The 26,268-nt window shown below is 43.9% G+C and overlaps 1 protein-coding gene across 1 annotated transcript in view; it reads left to right on the top strand.

Moving 5' to 3' along the window:
* Positions 1-4,993: 4,993 nt before the first annotated feature.
* SH2D4A (SH2 domain containing 4A) overlaps positions 4,994-26,268 on the top strand; it is a gene marked incomplete at both ends in the record, with an annotated part of 55,576 nt that continues 34,301 nt past the window's right edge. The window contains 3 exons of the mRNA XM_080710216.1: positions 4,994-5,174; positions 16,468-16,627; positions 17,974-18,148. Of these exons, the coding sequence (XP_080566342.1) occupies positions 4,994-5,174; positions 16,468-16,627; positions 17,974-18,148 (516 nt within the window). The remainder of the gene's footprint in view (positions 5,175-16,467; positions 16,628-17,973; positions 18,149-26,268) is intronic.

Raw genomic sequence — 26,268 nt, 5'->3', positions numbered from 1 at the left:
TGACAAAGTCTAAAAACAGTTGGCTGTTTTAAAATAACTAGAATTCAAACTATATTCTTAAGTTGTCTTTGGTACTGGGTGTTGAACCCAGAAAATGTTCTTCCTCAGAACTACACCCTGGCCCTATTTTATTTACTTATTATTATTATTATTATTATTTTTTTTTTTTTTTTAATTTGACACAGGTTCTCACTAAGTTGCTGAGGCTGGCCTTGAACTTGTGATCCTCCTGTCTCAGCTTCCCAAGTACTTGTATTACAACTGTGCACAACTGCACCCAGCTTGTTCTTAATTTTTAAGATATACTGCCCAAATGGCAATGTTTTTATAATTGAATTTGTATCTCAGGTCTTTTGGTTTCTTGGGTCTCAGAATCCTTAAAAACACAATTTTGTTGCAGTATCTTTTCAAAGTGTGATGAGGAGGTCAGATTTATGAGTATGCTGGAAAGCTTAACTGAGCCTGTGACCCCTTAGAAATTGATTTTGGAGCGGGGCGTGGTGGCGCACGCTTGCAATTCCAGCATTTGGGAGGCTGGGAGAGGAGGATTACGGTTTGCAAACAGCCTCAGCTATGTAGTGAGGCCCTTTGCAACTCAGTGAGACCCTGTTTCAAAATAAAAACATTAAAAACTAGGGCTGGGGGTGTATCTCAGAGGTAGAATGCCCCTGGGTTCCATCCCCAGTATTTCAAAAATTAAAAAGATATTGGATTTTGAAATAAACAGCAGGTGGGGACTTGTTGCTTGTCTTTTCTCTCTTTTAAGAAAGATACTGTAGAAAAAGAGAACCGAGTGGGTTGAACTTCTCCGGGCTCTGGAATAGTTGGAAGTCGGCCGTATTTGGTAGATTCCAAGCCTGATTGCTGTCCGGTCAGGGAGTGAAAGTGGGAAAACCCCTGGTTAATTTCCTCATTTCTATTTCCTGTATCCAGATTCTGCTTGTCTCCATGACTCCACACTAGATTTTATCACATAACCCACAAATGACAAAAATTCCCAGGGAGAACCGGGCCTTGTTTCACAGAGGAGGTAACAGTCCCAGGACGTGCAGTGACGGCCCAGAGTCGCAGGGTTCATGGGCGCAGAGCTGGAGTCCTGTGGGTTGTTCCCGGAGCGCACGGCTGTGAAGTCGTGTACCCTGGGGAAGCTTCAGGTGGGGGAAGGGGGAACTCACGCCTGGGCGAATCCGCAGCCACAGAATAGCATGGGTTATTCCACAGCTGGACCACCGACCATTATCAGCTAGGTTGCCTACCTGTTCTTTGAGGACACGAGGAAGCGGGGATCCTTTGTTACAAGATTGATTCTTTAATTTCAATGCTAGAAATTCAGATTTACTACAAAAGGCAAAACAAAAGGAAACTAGAAATGAAAGAGCCTGGGCGTCTCATCACATAGGTGCACGAACTCTTCATACATGGAAGAGGCTGGGCCCTTTGCACACTCCCAGTGGTTGTTTGGAAGGGGATGCCGGGGACACTTAAGTGCCTGGTAGATACGTGTCCACACCTGAGCCGTGTGGTGGTCAGCTCCGTGCAGTTCTTCCTGAGTGTGGTATTTCCAACAGGCTTATCTACAGTTGACAGGGATGCTCTTCTGTCCCTCGGAGGCACCAGCATCAGAACCTTGAGTGGGGCCTTTCCTTGCTGCAGGATTTGCTGGAGTTTATTCTGAAATTTCCCATGTGGGATTACAGACTGATAATATACTGATTCTGGGCTCATAAATAAACTCACTCAATGGCTTCCCTGCTCTGAGGCGCAGTGCTTCCCAGCTACTGACCTTCTGCGCTTCATTCTCCTCACCTGTGACGTGGGGCTGAACTGGAAGAGCCATCACGAAGATGGAGTGCGCACACATGAAGCGCTTCAGGGAGCACCTGGCGCCGCGAGTGTTAGCTCTGTTATCTGGAGTGCTCTGGGTGGGCGGGAGGGAGGAATGTGAGCACTTTTTAAGGGTGTTAGATTTTAACTATGCACTCCCATAAAAAACTGCCCCACTCAAAAGGGGAGCAGAGCAGAAGCCTCCAACCTCATTGGCTGCTCAGCGTCTGGCATGTTTTGTTTCTTTGGGAGTCGACCAATGTAGTCCTGGAATGTGCCCCCTGAGGACATTTCTTGCAATGTCAAGGGGTCCTTCACTTATCTTGGAGTCTTGGAGTCAAGGGAGCTGGGTGTGGGGAAGTCTTTAATCCTAGTACTTGGGCGGCTGAGACAGGAGGATTGTAGGTTTGAGGCCAGCCTCAGCAACTTAGCAAGGCCCTCTTTCAAAATAAAAAAAAAATCAAATAGGGCTGGGGAGTGTGTGTAGCTCAGAGGCAAAACGTCCCTGGATCCAATCCTGAGTATAGAAATAGAACAACAACAAAAAACTCCCTAAAAAACAAAATGTGCCAAGGAAGAAGATTCTGCTGTGGAAGAGGAATATCCACCACACACCTCCCCTTTAGCGTGGACTTGGTTGGCTCCAGCCACTGAGATGACAGATGCTAGAACCAAAAAGTGAAGAAAAAATCATAGAAGGCAATGACACTGCATTAAAGGTCATTTAACAGCAATAGCCACGAGCCAGGGGGCCTGGCGGGCTGTGTGTGGTGGGGGTAGAGTCAGTGACACTGCTTTTAATTCTTTCAAATTTTTCTCTTTAATATCTTGTTCCATTTGAGTTCTGGTAGATGAATGTTATGGGAGATTGTAGGGTACAAGAAAGTAAAAATAATTGGAGCTTCAAGAAAGGTCTCTGCTGTGCAATGAATAGTTAGAATCCAGTGCAATATGCACCAGTCACTCTGGTATCAGCCTGTTGGGCATCTCTGTCTCAGGATTGCAAGTTAAGAAGCAGCTTTGCAAGGAAGAGGAGGGAGGGAGGAGAGAAGGGGACTCATAGGTGGTGAGAGGAACATTAAAACCCAGTTGTATGGATGATAATGGGGAAGAAATCAGAGGAGCCCACACTATTGTGGTTATGATATAAGCCAAGTGACTAGTCTCAAGTTTAAGCGGGTTTGAACTTATTATGGAGGCACTGTGAGCACCAAATCTGTAGGTGATTTCTTAAGGACATAGATGTTCTTAAAGTTGTACTAAGAATTTCGTACCTGTTATAACCTTTAAGCTAGTTTGATGTCTTTTTCCCAAAATAGAAACGCATACATGATTTTCTTACGATGATAAAAGTATAGGAACTCTCCTACACTGTTGGTAGGAGTGCAATCTAGTTCAGCCGCTATGGAGATCAGTGTGGAGATTCCTTAGAAAACTGGAAATAGATCCACCATGTGGTCTGGCCATACTACTACTGGGTATCTTTCCACAGGGCCTGAAAGCAGAGGACTACAGTAATGTATGCACACCCATGTTGCTAGCAGCACAATTCACAACAGCCAAACTATGGGACCAACCTCGGTGTCCATCAACAGATGAATGGATTACAAAACTATGGGAAATACACACAATGGAGTGCTACTCAGCAATAAAGAAAAATAAAATCATGTCATTTGCAAGAAAATGGAAGGACCTGGAGAACATTATGTTAAGCGAGATTAGCCAGTCACAGAAAGTGAAGGGTCATATGTTTTCTTTAATATGCGCAGGATAGGGAGTAATTGGGATACAAGAGAGACTCCAGATGATGAAGAGAAACCTCAGGGGAGCCAGGGAGGAGATATGAGGCGGGGAGGAGGAAGACTGAGGTTCATTAATGGAAATACTATGCATATACAGGTGAATATATACCAACATCAATTTAGGTGCTCTGTATTGGGAGGGAAATGGGGAGGTGGATGGGGGACACCAAGAACCGTGTGCATGTATATTATTGTCAACATGATTTACATCATGATGAGAGACTAATGTGCCAATAAAAGCACAAAAATAAAAATAAAAAATAAAAAATAAATTCAACCAAGTAGAAACATGTAGAGTCGCAGGAGAGCTGGTAAAATTGCTTCTCCCTATTAGGGCCTCTAAAATCCCCGTGCGTTCCACAGTCCAGATGATCCTTCTGATAAACTCTAATGATGCAAAGATCCTTTGTTATGAGCCTCGTGACCTCCTCATTCCCCCTGCTTATCAGGACTATAAACTGAGATTTTTATTAAATTAGGTTATCTGGAAAAGGTACACCTAAAACCCGGTGACCTTCCAGGATGTCCGTGACTGTTCTCTTCTCTGCCTTCCCTTCTCTCGTGGATATGGTCGGTCGGTCTGAAAATGATACTGTCCTTTTGTGGAGTTTTTTTTTTTTTTATTTTAGTGCTGTGCTTAAGGGGAAATGCAAAAAACTTGCATGGTTGCAGGGTCATTTTTCTTTCTTTTTCTTCCTTGAGCATGGCTCTGATTGGGTTTAGTTTGGCATGGGTCCTTCTGTGTGAAATCTTCAAAATGGTATTTTCTTGTAAAGCAGGTTGTTTGGAGAAAGCTTTTAAAATTTCTTCCTGTGGCCTTTTTCTTGTTTTTAGTTCTTTTTTTCAGGCATGCGGCCGGTGGCTTGCGAGGCTCTGATGTAATAATATGTTTGCTCAGTTGGGAGAAAGCCAAACCTCTGTTTAATTTTTGTTTCCCTGTGATTGACCCGTATAAAGTTAGGGTTTGTTCTGCTTTTTTTTTTTTTTTAAACAGAGTATCTTTGGAAATTGTGGGCTAGAGGTTACACAAACTCTTAACAGAGCACACCTGAGATTTTCTTCTCTTTTCCCCTGAAATTGATATTATAGTTCCTCCAAGTTTTATTTACGCGCCTGCCCCTGCCCAGAGTCTTCACATTTTAATGTCACCTGATTTGGCCTGTTTCTCCTTGCAGGTTCGTTAAGCAGCATTTAAGAAGGCTGTTTGGTCCCAGCTTCCAGAAACCAGTGGCTGGATTCTTGTCCCGCACCATCGGCATTGCTGGGGAGGCCCGTGGGCACACCCAGCTGCCGGCCGGCAAAGGCACACCTGCAAGCCTTTTTCAGGAACATTTGGCACAGGTGTAAGAGACGCCTGAACTGCAAAGATGCTGAGACAGATACTGTCAGAGATGTACATAGATCCTGACCTCCTGGCGGAGCTCAGCGAAGAGCAGAAACAGATCCTGTTCTTCAAGATGAGGGAGGAACAGATCCGACGATGGAAAGAAAGAGAAGCGGCCATGGAAAGAAAGGAGTCCTTGCCAGTGAAATCCAGGCCAAAGAAAGGTAAACCTAGCCACGGCTCTGCGGCGAATGTGCTCGCAGAATGTCCCCTGTGCATTTTAACAATGTACACCGGTCACATCTAACCTTTAGGATTAGATGGATTTTAAATGTTATTGGGATTCTAATAGTGCAATTTATCACCTTGAAACCTGTGTGCAGGAGTGCCCGCGCACACACGCATACACACACACACACACACACACACACACACACTCACACACCTTGCCATGGTGTTCAACAGCCAAAAGCAAATCTTTCACCAAAACCAGACTAACCTTAAGCTGCTGTAGGAAGTTACCTCTAGGGACCGGAAGTGTAGCCCAGTGGTAGCACACTTGCCTGACATGCGGAAGGCTCTGGGTTCCATTCCCAGCACTGAAAAAAACAAGTCACAGGGTTTGATTTGAGGCATTTGAGGAAGGCCTCTAACCTCCTCATTATTACAGAGGCTTAGTATTCTACAGTCAGCACACAAAGCACTTGTACTGCTATCTTTGTTTGTTTATTTTGTGGTACCAGGGATTGAACCCAGTCTGAGCTATATCTCCAGTCTTATTTTTTTCATTTTTATTTAGTTTTTATTTTTATTTTTTGTGGTACTGGGGATGGAACTCAGGGGCATTTTTCCTCCAAGTGACACCCCAGCCCTATTTGTTTTTATTCTTTCTAATTTCTAAACAGTGTCTCACTCAGTTGCAAAGGTCTGAGTAGCTGAGGTTGTCCACGAACCATGATCCTTAGATCTCAGCCTCCTGAATGCTAGGATTACAAGTGTGTGCCACTAGGTCTGACTCTATTTTTTTTTTTTTCATTTTTAAACAGGATCTCACTAAGTTGCTGAGGACCTTGCTAAGTTGCCGAGGCTGGCCTTGGTCAACTATAATCTTCCTGTTTGGGCCTCCTATGTACTGGGAATACACACACACCCAGCATGTCAGCATCGTTATAGCAACTGTGCTTGCATTTCTTCTGTTATAGTTTTAAGGGAGCACCCCCTCTTAAAATGTAAAGAACTGCTATAAAGAGAAAAAAATCCTAATAGTATTCTTTTAGTGTGAGTGAACTTTTCAGATGTATGTTTCATGACTGAAGGAATCCCCAGTAGTTTGAGAGAGCTCTTTTGAGAGTGTGGGGGAAGGAATTCTTTGTACATTAAGACATAAAGCATACACACACACAAACATAGAAAAGGTCACCTATGCTCTTACCCCCATGAACTCCCTCACATTCTGTCATGGATGAATACCTAAGCTATTAAAAACAGCCATTTCCAAGGTCAACTTCCGTATGCTGTCTTTCACTAAAATTCGTTTATAATGAATCCTTTATACTGATCAGGAAATAAATGAGAGTATCTTGGTTATCATTATGTTTCTATATATGACACACAAATCAATATTATAGCATAATATAGCATAGACAGTATAGTTTGTGTTGGCATTTCAGACACTATGTGAAACACTTTTACACACGTGTCTAATTTTCACAAAATTTTTGCAATGTTGGTATTAATCATCCAACTTAATAGTGCAAAGAAATTCAGGAAAGCTAACAGTAGTATATGCAAGGTCACATCACTAATAGTTGCCTACATCTGCCGGATTTCTCATCGCACTATCCAACCTAGAAGTCTTCTTTTCTTCCTTCCTTCGTCTTCTGTGTGTGTGTGCGTGTGTGTGCGTGTGCGCGCGCACGCGTGTGTGTGTGTGTGTGTGGTGTGTGTGTGTGTGTGTGTGTGTGTGTGTGTGTGTCCTGGGGATTGAACCCAGGGACATTCTACCTCTGAGCTACATCCCCAACCCTATTTTATTTTTATTTTGAAACAGGGTCTTGGTAGGTTGATGAAAGTCTCACTTTTGCTGAGACTAGCTAAAAACCTGCCGTCCTCCAAGTACTGGGATTGCAGGTTTCCGCCACCATGCCTGGCTAACCCTTCTGTCTTTCTGGACTTGCGTACGCACCTCCTTGCTCTCTTTACTCAGAGTACATCCTCCACGGCTGGGCCTGTTCTGGGCACCATGTTCATGGTGAACACCATATGTCGGTGTGGTGACTTGCATGTTGGTCAGAGCTAAAGGGATCCTGCTCCTGGAGCCAGGGGCCTGGACTCTTAATTCTGGGTTTTTCATATTTGCTTAATTGCTCTTTGTGCTAACTTAAGTGGTGCTTCACACTTGTAATCTCAATACTTGGGAGGCTGAGACAGGAGGATCGCAGGTTCATGGCCAGCCTCAGCTACTTAGGGAGGCCCTCCACAACGCAGTGAGACTCTGTTTCAAAATAAAAAAAAAATAAAATAAGGCTGGCGGTATAGTTAGGAGGTAGAATGCACCTGGGTTCATCCGGTCTTTTCTCTATAAGTGCACAAACCATGGTGGAGAACTTTCTGGAAACATCACTAAAATGTTTGGGTGTTGTGTTTCTCAGGAACTTGCCGGCTGCTTTATAATTGTGAGGCTAAAGAGGGGCTGAAAAACAACCTCATTACTCTTGTTTTTTCTTCAGTAGTGGAGATTAAACCCTGGGTTATTCTACCTCTGAGCTATACCCCCAGCCCTATTTTTTAAATTATTTTGAAACAGGGTTACTAAGTTGCAGAGGCCTCACTAAGTAGCTGAGGCTGTTCACAAACCTGCAATCCTCCTGTTGCAGACTCCTAAATACTAGGATTACAAATGTGTGACACCACGCTGACTTCTGTCTGAGAAATTGTGATTTTTTTTTTTTTTTTTTTTTTGGTGGTACTGGGGATGGAACTGTTCTACCTCTGGGCTACACTCCCAGCTTACAAGTGTGTGCCACCACGCCTGGCAGAAATTGTGATTTTTACACCGGGATAGAATTGTGTATCTACTGTGCTTGCTGATATAACTAGAGGCCCAGAGTGGTGTCATCCAGACCCGTAGCCAAAAGGCAACAGGTAGCTCTCATACACTGGAACCGAGTCTGAACCACATGTGTTAAAAGTATAAACTAGCCGGGCATGGTGGCGCACGCTTGTAATCCCCACGCTTGGGAGGCAGAGACAGGAGGATCGTGCAGGTTCAAAGCCAACCTCACTGGCTTAAGAGACCCTGCTTCCAAATAAAATATAAAATAGGTCTGGGAGTGTAGCCTGGAGCTAGAAGGGTTCCATCCCCAGTATCACCAGAAAAAAAAAAAAAAAGTATAAACTACCAGATTTCAAAGACTTGGTCAGAAGAAAATAAAAGACGCATTCATAATTGAATGTATATTGAAATGGTAATATTCTGGATATTTCAGGCAAAATATAATGCCTAATCAAAATTAATTTCACCTGTTTCATTTTGGCTTTCTAATGTTTTAATTGCGAACATGGCTCACATTTGGACAACATTGCTCTAGCCTGGGCTAGTAGCCCCATCCAGCATTTACTAAGCTGACTGTGTATCAGGCTCATATATTATCTCATGATGTAATAACAACCAGGCCTGAAGCATGAATTACTATTTACAGTTTACAATAGAGGAAAGTAGCGCTCAGGCCCATTAACTCACTTGCCCAGCGACAAGCAGCTGGAGACTGAGAGGTAGAATCATCTCAGGTCTGAATCCCCCCAAACTGCTGCTATAATCAGGTATGATACGTGTTGAGCTTAACTGAGACTTTTAATAGTTATGGTTGTTTGGCGGTACCTTGCACACATCTAAAACTTACACTTGCTCTGAGGGACCTGCCGTGGAGAATTCTGATTTTTGCAACAAACAGACGACTCTAGACGGGGAGACCATGTGCTAATTCCTGGAACTGCACCTTAGCCTTGGAGGGCTTGATGTAGCCTTGACCAAACACTGATATCTGCGTGTCTTCCTCTTGCACCCCGGCTGGACTTCCCACATGGAGATAAATCAGACATGCTGGCATTGGGAACAGCATCATACTGTCATTCATATAAGACTGGAATAATTCTGGCCATTTCCTTGCCAAGGAGATGTACCACTTTATGTTCATGTGGTACTTTACAACACTGCCCTGTTAGAGGTTTTATATGTAGCTCCGATTGGAGAAACATCTCTCCAACCTGAGAGAACATTTCTTTGCATAGATACGTGTCTCTGCCTGGGGTCCTACTAAGCAAGCTGGATCCACTTTTCTAGCAAAGTTGACTTGAGAAGAGCTTTTCTGAGATTCCTGGGTAGCAATCATGAAGAGCACGACAGTGTGCAGTCAGGATTCAGGAATGGGGAAAGAAGAGATAAATAAAACTTCACAATTAAATGAAGTGCTATAAAAAGTCCCTCCCTCGTGCTCCCTGACTCAGGATTGCATATAATTTCTAGGTGAAGTAGAAGTTAAAATCCAGAATGCCTGGACAGTGTTATTATGGATGGAAAGATACAGTGCGCACGTCTCATTAGGAGGTCTTAAGTTTATACCTGTGCCTTAAAGAAGTCCACTGGGGGCAGGAGTGTGGTTTGTGGGAATCTATTTTCAACTGTCCTCTTACCAGACCGGAGCTTTTCTCATGTCCTCGTCAACACTTTCATCTTTACCTGTTCTCTGCATCTATTTTTGGTCCATGGCATCCATCTCAGTCAACATTCTCACCTCCATAATCCAAAACAACGGACACACAATGCAGAAGAGGGAAAATTTATTTGCTCACCGTTTTTGGAGATTCCAGAGTTCAGTCTATGTTAGGCCAGGTCTGCAGAGCTCAGGACATGGTGACGGGAAGCGGATACAGGAAGAGTGGGAGGCTGTGCTCTCACATCACAAAGACTGGAAGCAGAAAGCAAGCAAGGAAAGGGGAGAGCCATAGATAATCCCCACGGCCACCCCCAGGGATCCTTCCTAGGCGACCAAGCCCCACTTCCAACATTGCTACTTGTTCCCATGAGGGCTAGGGGAACATTCTAAATCTGAACCATCATAGCCTCCTTACTTTCTCCCCTTCCAAAAAAACCCAAATATATGCCTTTTTTTCCCCTACCTATAAAAGTATCTCAATCACTCTGCTCATGGACCTTCCTGCCCCTCAGGTATACAGAGCAGCTCAGTAGGTGCTCAGTAAACAGTTGCTGAACAGATGGTGGAGTCCTTTTATCCTCTTCTGTGAGGGACTTCTCCAGAGCACACAGCCTGCTGCCTGCATCCATTCTCACTATCATTTCAGTCCTGCCTCAGTAGCCTGTCCCCACTGTCTCCCTGAAATTACTGTCTCAGAAGTCAGGGGTTGCTTGAGATCTTCCTCAGCCTTTGGCTGTCTTTCAGTGGCCCTTAACTCCACTCTTGCCTTTCCCCTTCCTGGCTGCATGGCTCAGCATCCCCTGGTCTTCTTCTGTGTTGTTTGGTTATTTGGGGAGTCAGAGAGCCCTTTTTAACTTATTTATACTTAACCGGTATTTTCTTTCTCTCCTCCTTTGTTCTCTTCTGAATGGAGCACCTGCTTGTCCAAGGTTCCCCTCTCAGCCTCATTCTCTTGGAACTCAGCTGTGCCAGTAGCTTCGATGATAAATCCAGGGTAGTTCCCATATTGGTACTGTCAACCTCAGCCTCACTTCTAAACTCCAACTCAGACATCTATGGGGCTCCTCCACAAGGGTTTCTAGTGAAATACAAAAATAATTTATTATGCATTTCTGAGCAGCCCACAAATATGTTTTCTGGGTATCAGTATTTCTGCCCATGACACCATGATCCTTCCACTGAGAGCATTTCAGAGTGTTGGCATCATCTTTGGGTCCTTCCTTGAATCTAGTCACCTGAACCTTCCTGTCTTTTGTAGACTTGTTCAACTAGAATGTGAGTTGCCTGGGGGCAGGGACTGGTCTGCCTCCACATCATATATATGTAGGAAATTATTGCATAAACAGCTCAATGCCTTGCTCTTTCTGCTATAGACTCCAGGTCACTTGCAGGGGAACGGACCCCTCTGTTCCATGCCTGCATCCCCTGAGCACCTCGCTCTGTGAATAGCCCCTTCATCGTAGAAACTCACTTTCTACCAGGTGGATTGAACACACTGTAGCCAAGGCCTTGACGGTCACGCCTACATCTTGGTAGGAAGCTGATGATGTCAGTTCTTGTCTAATACCCATCATGCCAGGACGACGTCCGCACCCTGCAGCACCCTAAGGGAGTCGTGTGGATACGCTTGAAGCTCCTCCAAGGTTCCGCTTTCTGATCCCCTTTAAGAGCTCCTGCAGGTGAGGAGTCACGAGTAGAGATTATTGCCAGCACCACTCTGCCGAGAACCCAGTTTGAACCAAATCTGACATTTGGCATCACGTTCTCTTTCTTTTTGCCCAAGAACCATTCCTTCTTCTTCTTTTTTTTTTAAATTGGTGCACTGTATTCATACATCATAGTGGGATACAAACTTTTGTTAGACATACATGCACACATCACCCAGTCAGCCCCCACCCGATCCCCACCCCATTCTCTCCCAATCCCTCCTTCCCATGCTTGGCGTAGTGGTTGACATCTAGTATTATAGCAATTTATCCAAAATTAAAAATGATAATCTCACATAACAGTTTCATTTGTCTGATACCAAGCTTTTGATGACTTAAATATAACATTTCAATATTTCTTTTTGCTTTCTTTCTTACCAGAGAATATTTTTTTCTATTTTTTTAGGTGAAACTATCATATATTTATATATTTATTTTTCAGAAAAAAATCTATCCTAATATGGAATATGGATTCTAGATACCCAAAACGATCTTGAAAAAGAACAAAGCTAGAAGATATATATTTTCTGATTTCAAACCATATAAAGCTACAATAATTGAAACAGTGTAGTACTGTTCTAAAGGCAGATATATAAACCATTGGAGTTAAATACAAGCCTAGAGCTAAATTCTTCCCTATATTGTCAAGTTATTTTTGACAAGGTTTCCACGAACATTTGGTGGTAGAAATAATAATCTTTTAACTAAATATTGTTGAAAAATAATAATTACATGGAAAAGAATAAAATTGAACCCTTACCTAATCCCATATACAAGTATTAACTCAAAATAGATAAAAGACCTAAATATAAATCTTAAGACTATAAACTTTTAGGAGAAAATCTGGGTCATAAAACCTCACAACATTGAAATTGGCAGTGATTTCTTGGATATGATTTCAATGGCACAGGCAACAGAAGAGTATACAAACTCCCTAAAAAATAAAAAAATATTGTATATCCAAAGACAATGTAAACAGAGTTAAAAGTTACTAAAAGAATGGGATAAAATATTTCCAAATGCTATATCTGAAGGTATATTAATATTCCAACTAGAAATCCTAAAAATTAACAACAATAAATGCAAACAATACAATTTAGAGATAGGTAAAAGACTAACAAATAATGAATCTCCACAGATAACCAATCTTAGTTGTCTGTTGGATGGAAAATCTTGTTTCTCTGGTTCTGGTGTGTGTTACCTATTTCTTCTTTGTAGTTAATCTCTTTGAGTATTTTCTTTAGTGCTGATTTTGACGACATAAATTCCTTCAGTTTCTGTTTGTCATGGAAGCTTCTTATTTTTCCATCTAATTTGATAGAAAGTTTTGCTGGGTAGAAAATTTTTGGCTGGAAGTTGTTTTCTTTCAGAGTTTGGAATATGTTACTCCAAGCCCTTCTGGCTCTCATGACTTGGTTTGGGAAGTCTGGAGTGATTCTAATTGGTTTGCCTCTGAATGTCACGTGGCCTTTTGTTTTTGTTGCCTTTAAGATTCTCTGCTTGGCTTCCAAATTGGTCATTTTGACAATTATGTGGCGTGGGGATCCTCTTCTCCGATCCTGTCTAAAGGGAGTTCTATAAGTTTCCTGGATCTGTGTATCAACCTCTGGCTCTATGTTTGGAAAATTTTCTGCTATTACTTCCTTGAAGAGATTGTTGATCCCTTTGGTTTCACCTTCTTTTCTCTCCTCTATTCCAATTATTCTTAGGTTAGCTCTCTTAAAATGGGCCCATATTTCTTCAATGTCAGATTCCTGCTGTTGGATATTTTTTTCTAGATTAGAAACTGTGCGTTCATTTTTGGAATGATCATCTTATAAGAGCGAGATTCTGTTCTCCATGTGGTCTAATCGGTTGTTTGTGCTTTGAATTGAGGCCTTTACTTCATTAATTGCATCCTTTATCTCTTTTTGGCTCTCTCTGAGTTCTTTTCGAAGCACCTCTATTATTTCTACAGTTATTTTCCTGATTTGATCTTCTAGAAATCTCTGATTTTCAGTTTTATCGGGTTCTGATGTTGTGGGGTTGTGGGCATTCATTGCTCCAGTGTTATTCCTCTTTCCCATGATTTTGGAAGTTTGTGCCTTCTCTGGGTTCTTCCCTGGGTCACTACGGCTTCACTTAAGGTGCTCTGGATCTCGAGTCTGTAGTATCTCAGACCCCACTACTCCTTTACTGGGTTGTATCACAGAGTCTCCAACCCAGGGAGTTGATAGAGGCTGCTTTAAACTATGGGAGGTGCCAGGTTGCACGTTCTCCTATGGTGTGATATCTCTGCCACCGCCACTCCCCCACTGGGTCAAGTCCCAGGGAGTACAGTACTGGGATTTCTCCTCTGGGGCCCGCAATTTGACTCACTGTTCTTGAGTTCGCAGATGTAGCTGTACTGGACTCGGTGAATTTGCTGCTGCTGCCGCTGGTGGCAATATGGCGCTGCTGCTACGCCCTCAGCCGTGAGGCTGGCTTATTTCTTCTTGGTTTTGAGTCCACTCTGAGTCCCTGCAGCGTGTGCTGAGCTCAGCCACTGGGAGCTTTAGATGCTCCCTGCGCTGAAAAATCCCGCCTGGCTGTTCCGCAGTGGCTCACCTGGGAGCCGGCAGTATGGCGCTGCTGCCGCGTCCTCGGGCGTGAAGCTGGTGTATCTCCTCTGTGGCTCTGAGCTCTGTTCTCAGTCCGCTTTCTCTCTGGAGCCTGGTGATTTTTTTGTTTCTCTGGTGATGGTGTTTTCTGGCTATGAAAGGCGCTGATTTTGTGGTAATGGAGATTGGTTGTTAGCGGGGCTCTTAAGCCCCGCTTTTCTCGGTTGCCATCTTCCCGGAAGTCCATTCCTTCTTGATCTTTACCACGCTCTCAAGACTCTCCTCCTTTTAAGATTTGTAGACTCTGGTCTTCACCTTTGCTTCTTTTTCTCTACTTTTAGCTCCTCAGCACGCTCCCCTGCTCATCTGCAATCCTAGGCTGTCTCTCTCAGGTCCTGAGCGAGGCCTTCTTGAGCATTGTCACTCCTGCCTGCAGCCTGTGGTGCTCGCGGGTAAACTTTGCAGGGCTGCCCCAGCCAAGCTGTGGAAGGTCTTGGACCTCCCTCTTCGCCTCTCCTGGCATGTGGCCACTGTCTTCCGTAGGTGTCTTTCTTCTACAGTCAAAAATATATATATATATTAGCAGAGAGTTACTTGGGTGAAGGTTGAGAGATGGACATCATAAAAAATATTATTAGTTGCTCTGAGAGAGTGCAGTTAAGGGAGTTTTATGAGGTATGATAGCCTTTCTATGGTTAATGAACCATTTGGCATTTCCTGCAATAGAACAAGGGCTCGCAGGGCTGGTACCAGGGCACACGGGTGCATCATCCCTTCCATACCTGAGGACCACAACCCTCGTTTGTTCACTTGTAGGAACACTGTCAGACCAGTATCTGTTGAGTGATACTCTTGAATCCTTTTGTAATGAAAACTATATGAGTTTATTCAGCTCCCCAAACAAGTGGCTCTGTTTAAAACATTTTATTTATTTGTTTATTTATTTATTTATTTATTTATTTATTTATTACTATTGAACCCAGGAGCAATCCACTCCCAAGCAACACCTCAAGCCTCCCTTTGTTTTATTTTTTATTTTGAAACAGGATCTGGTTAAGTTTCTGAGGGTTCTCTCTACATTGCTGAGGCTGGCCTTGAGCCTGCCATCCTCCGGCCTCAACTTCTCAAGTACTGGGATTTACAGGCACGTACTACCATGCCTGACTAGAACTGTCTTAAACTGTAGAAAATGTCCAGTGTCCGGAGAAGAACTGAAAATGCCACAATGAAGATCAAGTCCAACTTTGAGGAGCCTTGCTTTTTTTTTTAAACTACTTTTATTGTTACACTGCAACTGTACATCACTGTGAGGTTTATAGTGACACAAACATACATGCACACATCATTTGCCGTATTTCCCTCCATCCGTGCAACTGCCTCCTCCCCTCTTTTCCCCTGCCCATCCATGTTTGTGAGAAGAGCCGGCTTTTATAATGCATTCTGAAGCAACAGTCTGCAGTAGGTCAACAACGCATTGACACTTTGATGGGAAACTTTCCTGTGCTTAGCATGAGAAGACAAGATGCCAGGCCTGGGTGGATTTCTAATCTAGACTGCACGGCTGAGGGTATGTTCCAGTTGAGTGTCCTGTTTCACACACTCAGCACCACTGGGTAGTTTGGGATCTTGGTAGAATCAATCTTGGACCACAATAATACTGAGTAGTTTTACTCTGGGACCTTTCGGGACTGTACCTCTTGGCCTTTCCTGGATACACTTCACCTTTTCCCACAGCTTCAGGGATTCTGCCCTTGTGGCCACATTTCAGGAGAACAGGAACCATGATGTAATAGGACCCCTGAGAGCGATAGTAAGCAAGGGTTATTTAAGTCGCTTCACCAAGTGTCACACTACCTGGTAGTATTATCTTCTCTCAAGCTGGTGTGAATCTTGCAGTAGCGCATAAGTAAATAATGGGCTGGCGATGATAGCGGTTAACCTCTGTTGAACTCCTATTATGGGGCAGGCACCAGGGGAAGCACTTGGCATCCCCAGCCTGCCAGCCCTCCACAGCAATCCTCTGTGGCAGAAATCAGTCTTCCCATTTTGCAGAGAAGGAAATGAAGTCTAAGTAATTTGTCCAAGCAGAACTAGGAGTCCAACACACCCAGTCTAACTCTAAAGTGCATGCTTTTTACACACCAATGGCACCTGGAACAATAGTTGAAATGCCAAACCCTAGAGCATTTGTGTAATTCTGGGTTACAGGAAGTTTCTTAGACTTAAGAGGTGTCTGATGCCAGTTCTGTTCACCTAAAGGATAAGGTAACCATGGCTGCTTTCTCCCCGTCTCAGTTTTAACATGGGCTCATGCAAAAACCATAGCCAAGTAGGACAGCTGCAGCTGCTGCTCACTGCACCTCTGCCCCTGTGACCTGGGAATGCTGCTTGCTCTGGAGTGGGTTGGAAGTGTTTTGCCCTTTGAGCATCCCCCCCCAAACCCTAAATACTTTTAGTGACTGGGAGAACATACTATTCCGAAATATTTGTTCAACCCCAATTTTGTTTTGTTTGCAGAGAATGGCAAATCTGTCCATTGGAAACTGGGAGCTGATAAGGAAGTGTGGGTCTGGGTGATGGGCGAACACCATCTAGATACACCCTACGATGTGCTCTGTGACCAAATCACTGCCGAGAGGGCGCGGCTGAGAGCAGAGCAGGAAGCGGAGGAGCTCAGGTAGGAGATCTGCAGATCTGCCAGACGCTAGCCAGGTTTTAAGACCCTGCTGGGATGCCTCCCGATCACAGTATCCGGTGGGAGAGCACGGTTGGGAGTTGAGGGTCACAAGAATCAGTTTAGACCTTTCTGGCATGCTTCTGTAGACTTAGGATTCCCTTAGGATTCTCACAATGCCATCAGCTCAGCATCTCGCGGTCCCCCCTCGTCAACACAGCCAAGGGTCAGGGATGTATGTGAGCACCACCACCATTCACACTCGAGGCCACTGAAGAAGATTGCTTAGACATGGGCAGCCGAGCGAGCAGCCCCTTCTCTAGGGGCTTCCACTGTGCCGGCACTGGGAATTCAAAGAGGGGGCATCCAGTCTAAGAGAGAGGGATGGGCTGAAACACAGCCAGCTGTGAACTACACTCAAGGTATAAACTGGAAATTAACAGAGCCCAGGTAGGATCATTCTGATCCATAGAAGAGGTTAAATCTCAGAGGAACACTGAAGGATAGGTTGAATTTCCAGCTTTAGATGGTCAGAAAGGAGAGTGCGGGTGGTGGGAGGCATACCAGATCCCCTGGATCTGATGTGGAATGGCTGTTTGGGGAACGGTGAGTTCCCTACCTGCTTCGGGTTTGGCTGGATGAGAGGAGGGAGACAGAGGACCCGCTGTAAGGCACGTTGAGGATAGATGTAGGGGTCTGAACCTTCTTCTGTGGGTAGTAAGGGGGAGTGATCCAACTAACTGGACATATCAGCAGATGACAGGAGGGCACACCAAAGCAGGGGGTGAGCCCCCTGCCGGGTGCCTGGGTCGCCTCGGGTAAACAGCTCTCTCTTGCTGCCCCCTCTGGCTCTGGGCAGTGGTGTTGACATCCCTACTTTGAATCTGTGAAATGGAAATTGGAACCGATGTGAGGACCTCAGTCCAGCCCCAAGGGTTCACGATGCCACACATCAACTCACATGATCTTATAAACGTGTATATGAGAATACAGGGAGCATTGGCTGACTGAGCTTAGAAGACAGAATCTCTAGCAATCTAGCTTCTGAACCAGGAGTTGGGCAGACCTGATTTAAATACTAGACGTGCCTTTTTATGATTTTGGATAAATTATACAATTATTTTTGGGCCTCTTCTATCAAAGCAAGGATAATGTGCTTTCCTCATGGGTTGTTATGAGGACTTGGTGAATGTCTTTGAACTACCTAGTATAGGGTCTGGCAGATTATCAGCCCTCTAATAAGCAATCCGTTAATGATTTTTGCATTGTTTGAATATGGACATCCGCGTTGGACAAGGTGTCCTTGTTAAAAAGTGTTTGTGATCATGTTTGCTTTTGTTTCTTTCCAGAAAATCTCAGTCTGAAGAACTGACGCATAGCTTGCAAACAAAATCGCAGAACTACAATCTGCAGGTTCCCAATACCCGGAAGGCTCAGCAGGGCAGCAAGGAAGTGTCAGCGCCAGAGCAGGAGGCGGGGCAAGGGTCCGGGCCAGCACCCACAGTCCAGGAGGAGAAAGCCCACGTGAGTGTTGCCTGGGTGCAGATGTGCAGAACTCCGCAGCTGGGTGGTGAGGCTACGGGGCCACTGAGACCGACGTAGCCCTGTGTCCAGAACTCAAAGTGGCTTTCCTGGGAAAAAAAACCTCCCACCTTTAAAGTCCTGCCACTCATTTCACTGGGAGGAGGAAGGGGATTTGGTTCACCTTCTGCTTCATAAAAAAGATAAAGCACCTTTTTCTCCCATGGGGCTGAAGGCACTAACAGAGAACTCTAGTAATAAAATTTGGCATTTTAAGATATTTTGAGGGGCCTCTTTTCCTTGTTAGATGTCATCTAACCAGAGATCTGCAATTTTTTTTCCCTCTTGTAAAAGGACTCATAGTAAACAGTCTAAGCTTCGCGGGCCAAATAGTCTGTGTCATAACTACACACAAATAAACCAGCATGGCTGTGTTCCTGTAAAACTTGACTTACAAGGACAGGCTGAGGGCCAGCTTTGGCACATTTGTGATTCAGATTGTATTGTATTGAGGCTCCGTGTGTTGGCAGACTCTAAATGTGAATTCCTTTTTGGCTTCCTGGAGTCTGCCTGTGATGGTGGGCATAGTTATTTTCCCAACACAATAGAATTTGATTCTCAGAACTGGTATGGGCATCCTCTTATGGTCCAGGTGGTATAAAAAAAAACCCTCAAACATAATTTGCTGCTTGAGAATTTAGTTTGGAAGAACAATAAGACTATATTATGAAGTGCCAGGAATTTAATTACCTTGCACATTAACAGGGGATTTGTAGTTGTTTAACTTTCACTTCTGACATCAGCCCGACCTCACTGACTGTGGGTGCCACTGAATTCCATGGGGCTGTCAAATTGAGATGCAGGCACCTATCCTGACTACTTCAGAGACCCAGTAATATTCTAATAATTAGCAGGTGCCAAGGGGCATTATACAGCAAGGCAAAACAGACTTCTAAGGGTCTCATTTGATCCACAGGAAAACATTATGAAATAGAGACTTGTATTTATCGATTTACAGGTGAAGGATCTGAGGCTAGGTATGATAAACTACCTGTCAAAGGTCTCACTCACACCCAAGTATGCACAATCCCTAGGTCATTCCCGAACCATTAACTCTTGTGATTGATTGTATTAGTACGAGGCGTGTGGAGATGCTTTATAAAGAGCTACACAGTTGAGGTTCAGAGAATTTAGGAGTTCATGATTCTAAAACTTGGTTTATGCTTCTGAGTATCTTCCCTGCATACCCAGTGAGGCATTAGAGCTTGGCCTGGGCCTATTTGCACGCCACATGCTTAACAGTGAGCTCCCTTCAGGCAGCGCCCTTTCTAAGGTCCCCTAAGATGAAGAAGAAGCAACAAAAATCTCCTTGATGTGCTGATCTTTGTGCTTGCATTAGAGTATTTTCCTAGAATTGTTTTTCAGAAGTAGGATAAAAGATTGAAATAGAAAGTACAGTCAATAGCATCGCTATTATTCTCTAGGCATCTTGTAAATATTACAGGCAGAGGGGCATGTAATACATGTCTGATATCTTGGTCACAAAAGAGATGGAACAGGAGAAAGGGAAACTCTTAGGTACAAGGAATTTGGAAATAAATGGGTGAAAGGTTTTACATTTCTGCTTTTCTTCTTCCTTTGTGTCAGAGGAGATGTTCTTGGGGTCTCGTGTGATGTTTGTTGAGTTCACTCTGACAGAGGGACATTCAGTGTGGTGGTGGGGTCTTCAAAGCTTTTGCAAGCATGTAAATGGCAGGCCATCTCCTGCCATGTGTGATATCCACTTAATGACTTAATGTTTTTATTTTTTTTAGTACTGGGGATTGAACTCAGAGGCATTCTACTTTCGAGTTACACCCCCAGCCCAATTATTTGTTTCTTATTTTGAAACAGGGTCTCACTAGATTGATGAGTCTCACTACTTGCTGAGGCTGTCCTCAAACCCTGCAATCCTCCTGTCTCAGCCTCCCGAGTACTGGGATTATAAGCGTATGCCACCATACCCAGGCTGATGTTTTTATTCCAAGCCCTATTTGTGTTACTAGAGTAAACTGGAGCGTGTCCCTCCAAATCCATGTCCACCCACACAGAAATTCAAATGTGAGCTTGTTTGAAAGTAGGTTTTAAAGATATAATTAAGGATCTCAAGATCAGCCTGGGTTTAGAGTAGACCCTAAGTCCAATGACAAGATCCTTATAGGAGAGAGACGGGGCGACTTGAGAGATAGAAACACAGGGAAGAAGCCCAGTGAAGACAGTGGAGTTATGTTGCCCCAAGCCAGAGGCCACCAGAGGCTGGCAAAGGCCAAAAGGATTCTCTTCTGTGAAGTTAGAAGGAGCGGACACATGCCCACACCTCGATTCCCGACTCTGGCTTCTGTTGCTTTAACTACTAAATTGATGGTAATTTGTTTTACCAGCCCTAGGAAACTACTGCAGTTACTTCTAGTACACTTTTCTCGAAGTTGTTTCATCATGCAATCTTAATTATAAAATAATTACTAAAATGGAGCAGCAGCCACTTTAGAGAGATGTATCCACATTTTGTTATATCAGAAATCATTGGAATCTTGCATCCTTGATCTTTTGCTGCGGTAGCATTCAACTCTGGAGCTTTTCCACTCATTAAAAGGGGATAACTAGCCGTACATGGTGGCATACACACATAATTCTATTATTTTGGAGGCTGAGATAGGAGGATTGAGGATTCAAGACAGCCTCAGCAATTTAGTGAGACCCTGAGAAATTTAGGGAGACCCTGCTTCAAAATAAAAAAAGGGATTGTGGGGGTGTATCTCAGAGAAAGAATGTCCCTGGGTTTAATCCCCAATATCAAAAATAAATAAATAAATTAATTAATTGATTGGCAGAACAATGCCAAAAATGTCCAAACCCAGATTTCTGAACTCTGGGAATACATTTTAGTTTCCAAGGAAAAAATGAGTTTGCATGTGCGGCCAAGGGTGAGGATCTTAAAATGGAAGGTTATTTGGGATTATTTGGGTGGTCTCAATAACAAGACCTTAAACCTGAGAATCTGTCCTGGCAGAGTCAGAGGGAGATGTGGCCATAGAATAGTCAGAGAGATGTGATGTTGTTGGTTTCAGTGACGGAAGAAGGAGGGCTGCAGGAATCAGAGCTCAGGGCTGCAGGAATCAGGGAGCTCAGGCAGCTTCTAGAAGCTGAAAAGGCAAAGCAAGGATTCTCTCCAGAGTCGCCAGAAGGAACCCAGCTCTGCCTACACCTTGACCTACAGAATTGTAATATATAAACTTGGGTTTTAAAATTTTATTTATTCATTTATTTTGTGGTACTGGGGGTTGAAGCCAGGGGCATTCTACCTCTGAGCTATAGATACCCCAGTCCTATTTTTATTGTATGTATGTATGTATGTATGTATGTATGTATGTATGTATGTGTATTGCACAGGGGATTGAACCTAGAGGTCTTAAACCTCCAAAGCTACACTCCAGCCCTATTTTATTTTTTATTTTGAAACAGGGTCTCACTAAGTTGCAGAGGGCTGTACATAGTTGCTGAGGCTGTCTGGGAACCACCATCCTCCTGTCTTAGCCTCCTAAATGCTGGGATTACAAGCATGTGCCACCATGCCCAAGTCTTATTTTTTATTTTGAACAGGGCCTCACTAAGTAGCTGAGGCTGCCTGCGAACTGTGAGCCTCCTGTCTCAGCCTCCCAAGTACTGGGATTACAAGCATGTGCCCCCATGTGAGGCTCCATAATAGGTTATCAACAGATACAGGGCCCCATGGTCTATTAATAAAGTCCTTCAGACCGGAATCTGAAAGTATTCCCTACCAGTGAGATCTAAGGTCTCCTGTGGGCTATGAAGAATGTTTGAAAGTTGAATTCAACCCAAACATTAATGCACATTCCGTGTTGTAGAAGCTTTTGTGGAAGAGGTGGTTACCTATAGGAGATAGTACTTCTAATTGTGATCCTTAAGATTTGTGAGACATGAGGGGAAGCTGAATTTTTGTACTTATGTCAGCCCATATTCTTCAGTGGTCTTCATGTCTGCTCTAATAATCTTAAGAAAGGATTGAAGCGAACATGTAGTTAGGACCCCATTGGATTTTGTAGAGCTTGGGATAAATCCCAGTTTTTTCTCCATTTTTCTTTACTCACTTTGGTGTGTGTGTGTGTGTGTGTGTGTGTGTGTGTGTGTGTGTGTTACTGGGTATTGAACCCAGGGCCTTTATACCTCTGAGCTACACCTCTGGCCCTTTTTATTTTTTATTTTGAAGCAAGTTCTCACTAGATTGCTAAGAGTCTTACCAACAATTTATTGAGGCTGTTCTCAAAGTTGCCATCTTCCTCTTTAGCCTCTCAAGTACTGAGATTGCAGGCGTGCATCACCACACCCGGCTTACTCACTGGTATTTTGAATGTGATGGCATCAGGTTAAAAGGATACCAGCACCAGCTACAAGGAAAGAAGATACTACACTGAAAGAGCCCAGCCAGCTGGGCATGGTGCCGTGCATCTGGAGTCCCAGTACTTGGGAAGCTGAGATAGGAGGATCGCAGGTTCAAGGACAGTCCTAGAGATATAGTGAGGCTCTCAGCCACCTAGTGAGACCCTGTTTTAAAATAAAAAGTAAAAAGGATGGGGGTGTAGCTTGGAGGTAGAATTCCCTTGGGATCAATCCCTAGTAACTAATACATACACACATGAAAAATAAAATAAGAAAGAAGACACTAAGAGCATAGCCAGGAGCCAGGGACATAGACATATTTGCTGTCATGATGGTCACTGGGGCCATAGTGATCAGGGTGAAGAATTTAGCATTTTAGATACCTCTAGTCTGCACAGCTCTCAAAATACCTGCATTTACAGTTTCACACTCCCAGCAACCATACGAAGTGTGACACAGATATTTCGGTTCTTGTTCTTCCAATGGGGGAATCAAGGACTATGGTTTGTGCCAAGCCCAAGTTAAGGGTGGAGCCTGGGACCGTTCCCTTCGGTCCATTTCCTTATTTACCCAGGAAAAGTGTACAAGTCTTCTTACCTGAGTCTTCATACCACTGGGATTAGTTTATGGCCTTTTTTTGTGTGTGTTTGTTTTTTCTTCTTATTAGCAGAAAAGATTTAGACTCAGATGTTCTTTGCTTTAAATTAAACAACTTTCTTGATAAGAAATCAAAACAAAGAGAGGAGAGGGAGGGAGGGGGCGGTAGAGAAACAGAAAGGGTTGGATATAACTGCTGAGACGTCGAGCCTGTCACCTGGTAGCATTTCCGGTGGGTAGGGGGTGGTGTGTTCCTTGGGCCATAGCTCTAATCTTCTGCTTTTTCCCTGGCTGTACCCGGGATCCTTCGAGGAGCCTCCCTGTCCTGACGTAGAGCTGTAAGGGACCCAGCTCCCTCTGCAAAATAGGGGTTCGTCTCTTTACAAAGGAAGCTAGAACATTTATGTTCACGAGGTAGCTTGCCTTCATGGAAGCCACAAGACTTGTCCTGAAGTCCTTTAATTTTATGAAACAGTTCTTTTCTCCAACCCAGCTTAATCTTAGGCATTTCTCAGATGCTGAGTTGGGGGCAAAGGGCGGCTGTCTGGTTTGTGCACACTGAGGGTGATGCAGAAATCCCACCTAGATTAGAATCGAGTACGTAGGTTTCCTTCTGCAAAGCCCTTGGCTCCTATAAAACACCTGCCTTGTGCTTGTTTTGGCGGTTAGGGTTAGGGTTAGGGTTAGGGTTAGGGTTAGGGTAGGCTGATGGGGCTCTGGTGTCTCAGAAATGATGATACTCTGCTCCGTATTCAGTGAGAGTCTGAGGTTCCGGGTGGATCACAGTAGACAGTGTTACTGGACGCTTGTCACTGTGCTGGGGGTGGCGGTCAGTTGTGGCATTCAGCTGTCATCCAGCCAAGGGCTGAGAGAGACGTGCAGAGGGAAAACAGATGCCATTCCCAGGCAAAGAAGAGTGTGGTGGGGACTTAATGGTTCACCAAGAAAGATGACAGGTAACAGACTGTACAGACGAGCCCCTCTTACCTGGGGGAGTTGGGTACCAACCCGGAGTACCCTGCGGCGGCGGCCTTGGAAGGGAGGTCCTGAGGGACTCTCAGGATAGACAGCCATCTGAAGGCACCTAGTGTGTCTGCCCTTTTCCCGCAGGAGAACTTGAGAGGGAGCCGAGCACCGCTGAGTGTGGCTGGGAGAATGGCAGAGAATGCTAATTCCAAGATCAGCCCCTTTGTGCTTCTAGGCTTAGATGTCACTCCTTCCTCAGGAGACTGCCTGTCCCTGCCCCTGAAGGGGACCTTGAATAAAACCCTCTCTGCTCACTTGCAGATTTTTATCTCTAGAGAACTATTTATCCACTGTTTTTTCTTTCTTTCTTTTTTTTTTTTTTTTTACAAAAACAGCCTTCAGAGTCAATCACACAGCAGAAGATTAAAAGAGAATGCCAACATCTGAGATTCAAAACATTATAATAAACATAAAAACAAGAAAGACCTTGCAATCAGCAGATTTAAAAGCCTGGAGCAAGAGCCTTCTTTTTTCTGTTTCTTTAAGCAGATGGAGTTAGAGAGGAAACCTCTTGCCCCCCATCCCCAACCATGTCTCACACACACACACACACACACACACACACACACACACACACACTGCATGCACATACTATACACAGGTGCACACTTTCTACACTCGCCCAAGGCTCTAATACCTGCTTGGAAGTTTATCATTTCCCTATAACTAATGGTAACGAAAACACACCTGTATAATGTACATTTTAGTTGCAAACTTGACACTGAAACCATGGTGGGTTTCAGGGATATTTTTAAGTGTTGTTCTAGCTCTGAGTATGTTCCCATTGGGGACAGCAGGGAAGTAACTACCTATCATGATTTTAAGATATAATGAAAAATGTCTGAGTAGGGTTTCTTCCTTCCACTCCTTCCTTCCAAGCCAAAATTGAGCTTGTTGTCTGCTTTGAAACCAGGGTCATAGCCGAGCGTGGTGGTGCACGCTTGTAATCCCAGCATTTGGGAGGCTGAGACAGGAGGATCGTGGTTCGCGGACAGCCTTAGCTACTTAGTGAGGCCCTTTGCAACTCAGTGAGACCGTGTTTCAAAATAAAGAAAAAAAATAGGGCTGGGGTGCGTAGCTCAGAGGTAGAATGCCCCTGGGTTCCATCCCCAGAGCAGCAAGAAAAAAAAAATTATATATGTATATATATTACATATATATACATATATACATATATACATTGCAGATGGCCACATTGTCAGTCTCAGGGAGGCTAGGGACCTGGGTGCACACTTGGAATATGAAACCCCACTGGAAACAGAATGAGAAAATCCCTTTATGGATGAAGTTCAAGCTAGAATGTTGAGGACTGCGTTGGATGTGAAGAAGGAAGAATCATAACCCTAGCCCAAAGAAGTTACTATTTCCCTTGATGTATATTTCCTTCTAGTATATATAGTAAAGCATTTCAGTATTATTTTTTTGGGAGAGATAAAATATTGGTTATGCCAGTTTAAAACAGATAAGAAATAATTGTGCTTATCTATTCATTCAAGAGTACAGCCATAATCAGAGGCTTATATAATTACCCAGGTTGTTTCCATGCAGACTGTAGTAAAATTTCATGGCAGTTTGTAGAATGAAACTTCATAGAAACTAGATTCAAAAAATGCTAGCATTTTAAAAGTCATTTAATCTGTCTGCTTTCAAAAGAAGCATAAACAGGATCTTAAATAAAAAGCTTAATATAGATTAAATTAAAGCCAGGCGTGGCAGCGCACGCTTGTAATCCCAGCATTTGGGAGGCTGAGACAGGAGGATTGTGGTTTGCAGCCAGCCTCAGCTACTTAGTGCGGCCCTTTGCAACTCAGTGAGACCCTGTTTCAAAATAAAGAATAAAAAATCGGGCTGAGGGTGTAGCTCGGAGGTAATACACACACACACACACACACACACACACACACACACACGTATATATATATATATTAAATTAGAAGGAGAAAGATAAGTTTTTAGCCTTGAGGGTTGTATATTATGAAGCTGGTAGCAGCTGTATTTTATTTTATTACCAGCTTTCTGACGCACAACTGCCTCCCAAGGATATTTGCCATGATTCACTCGTC

The sequence above is a fragment of the Muscardinus avellanarius genome, assembly GCF_963383645.1.
Source record: "Muscardinus avellanarius genome assembly, chromosome: 14".
Lineage (NCBI taxonomy): Eukaryota > Metazoa > Chordata > Mammalia > Rodentia > Gliridae > Muscardinus > Muscardinus avellanarius.
The sequence above is the reverse complement of the archived record's forward strand: the minus strand, read 5'-3'. Positions and strand labels throughout refer to the sequence as shown.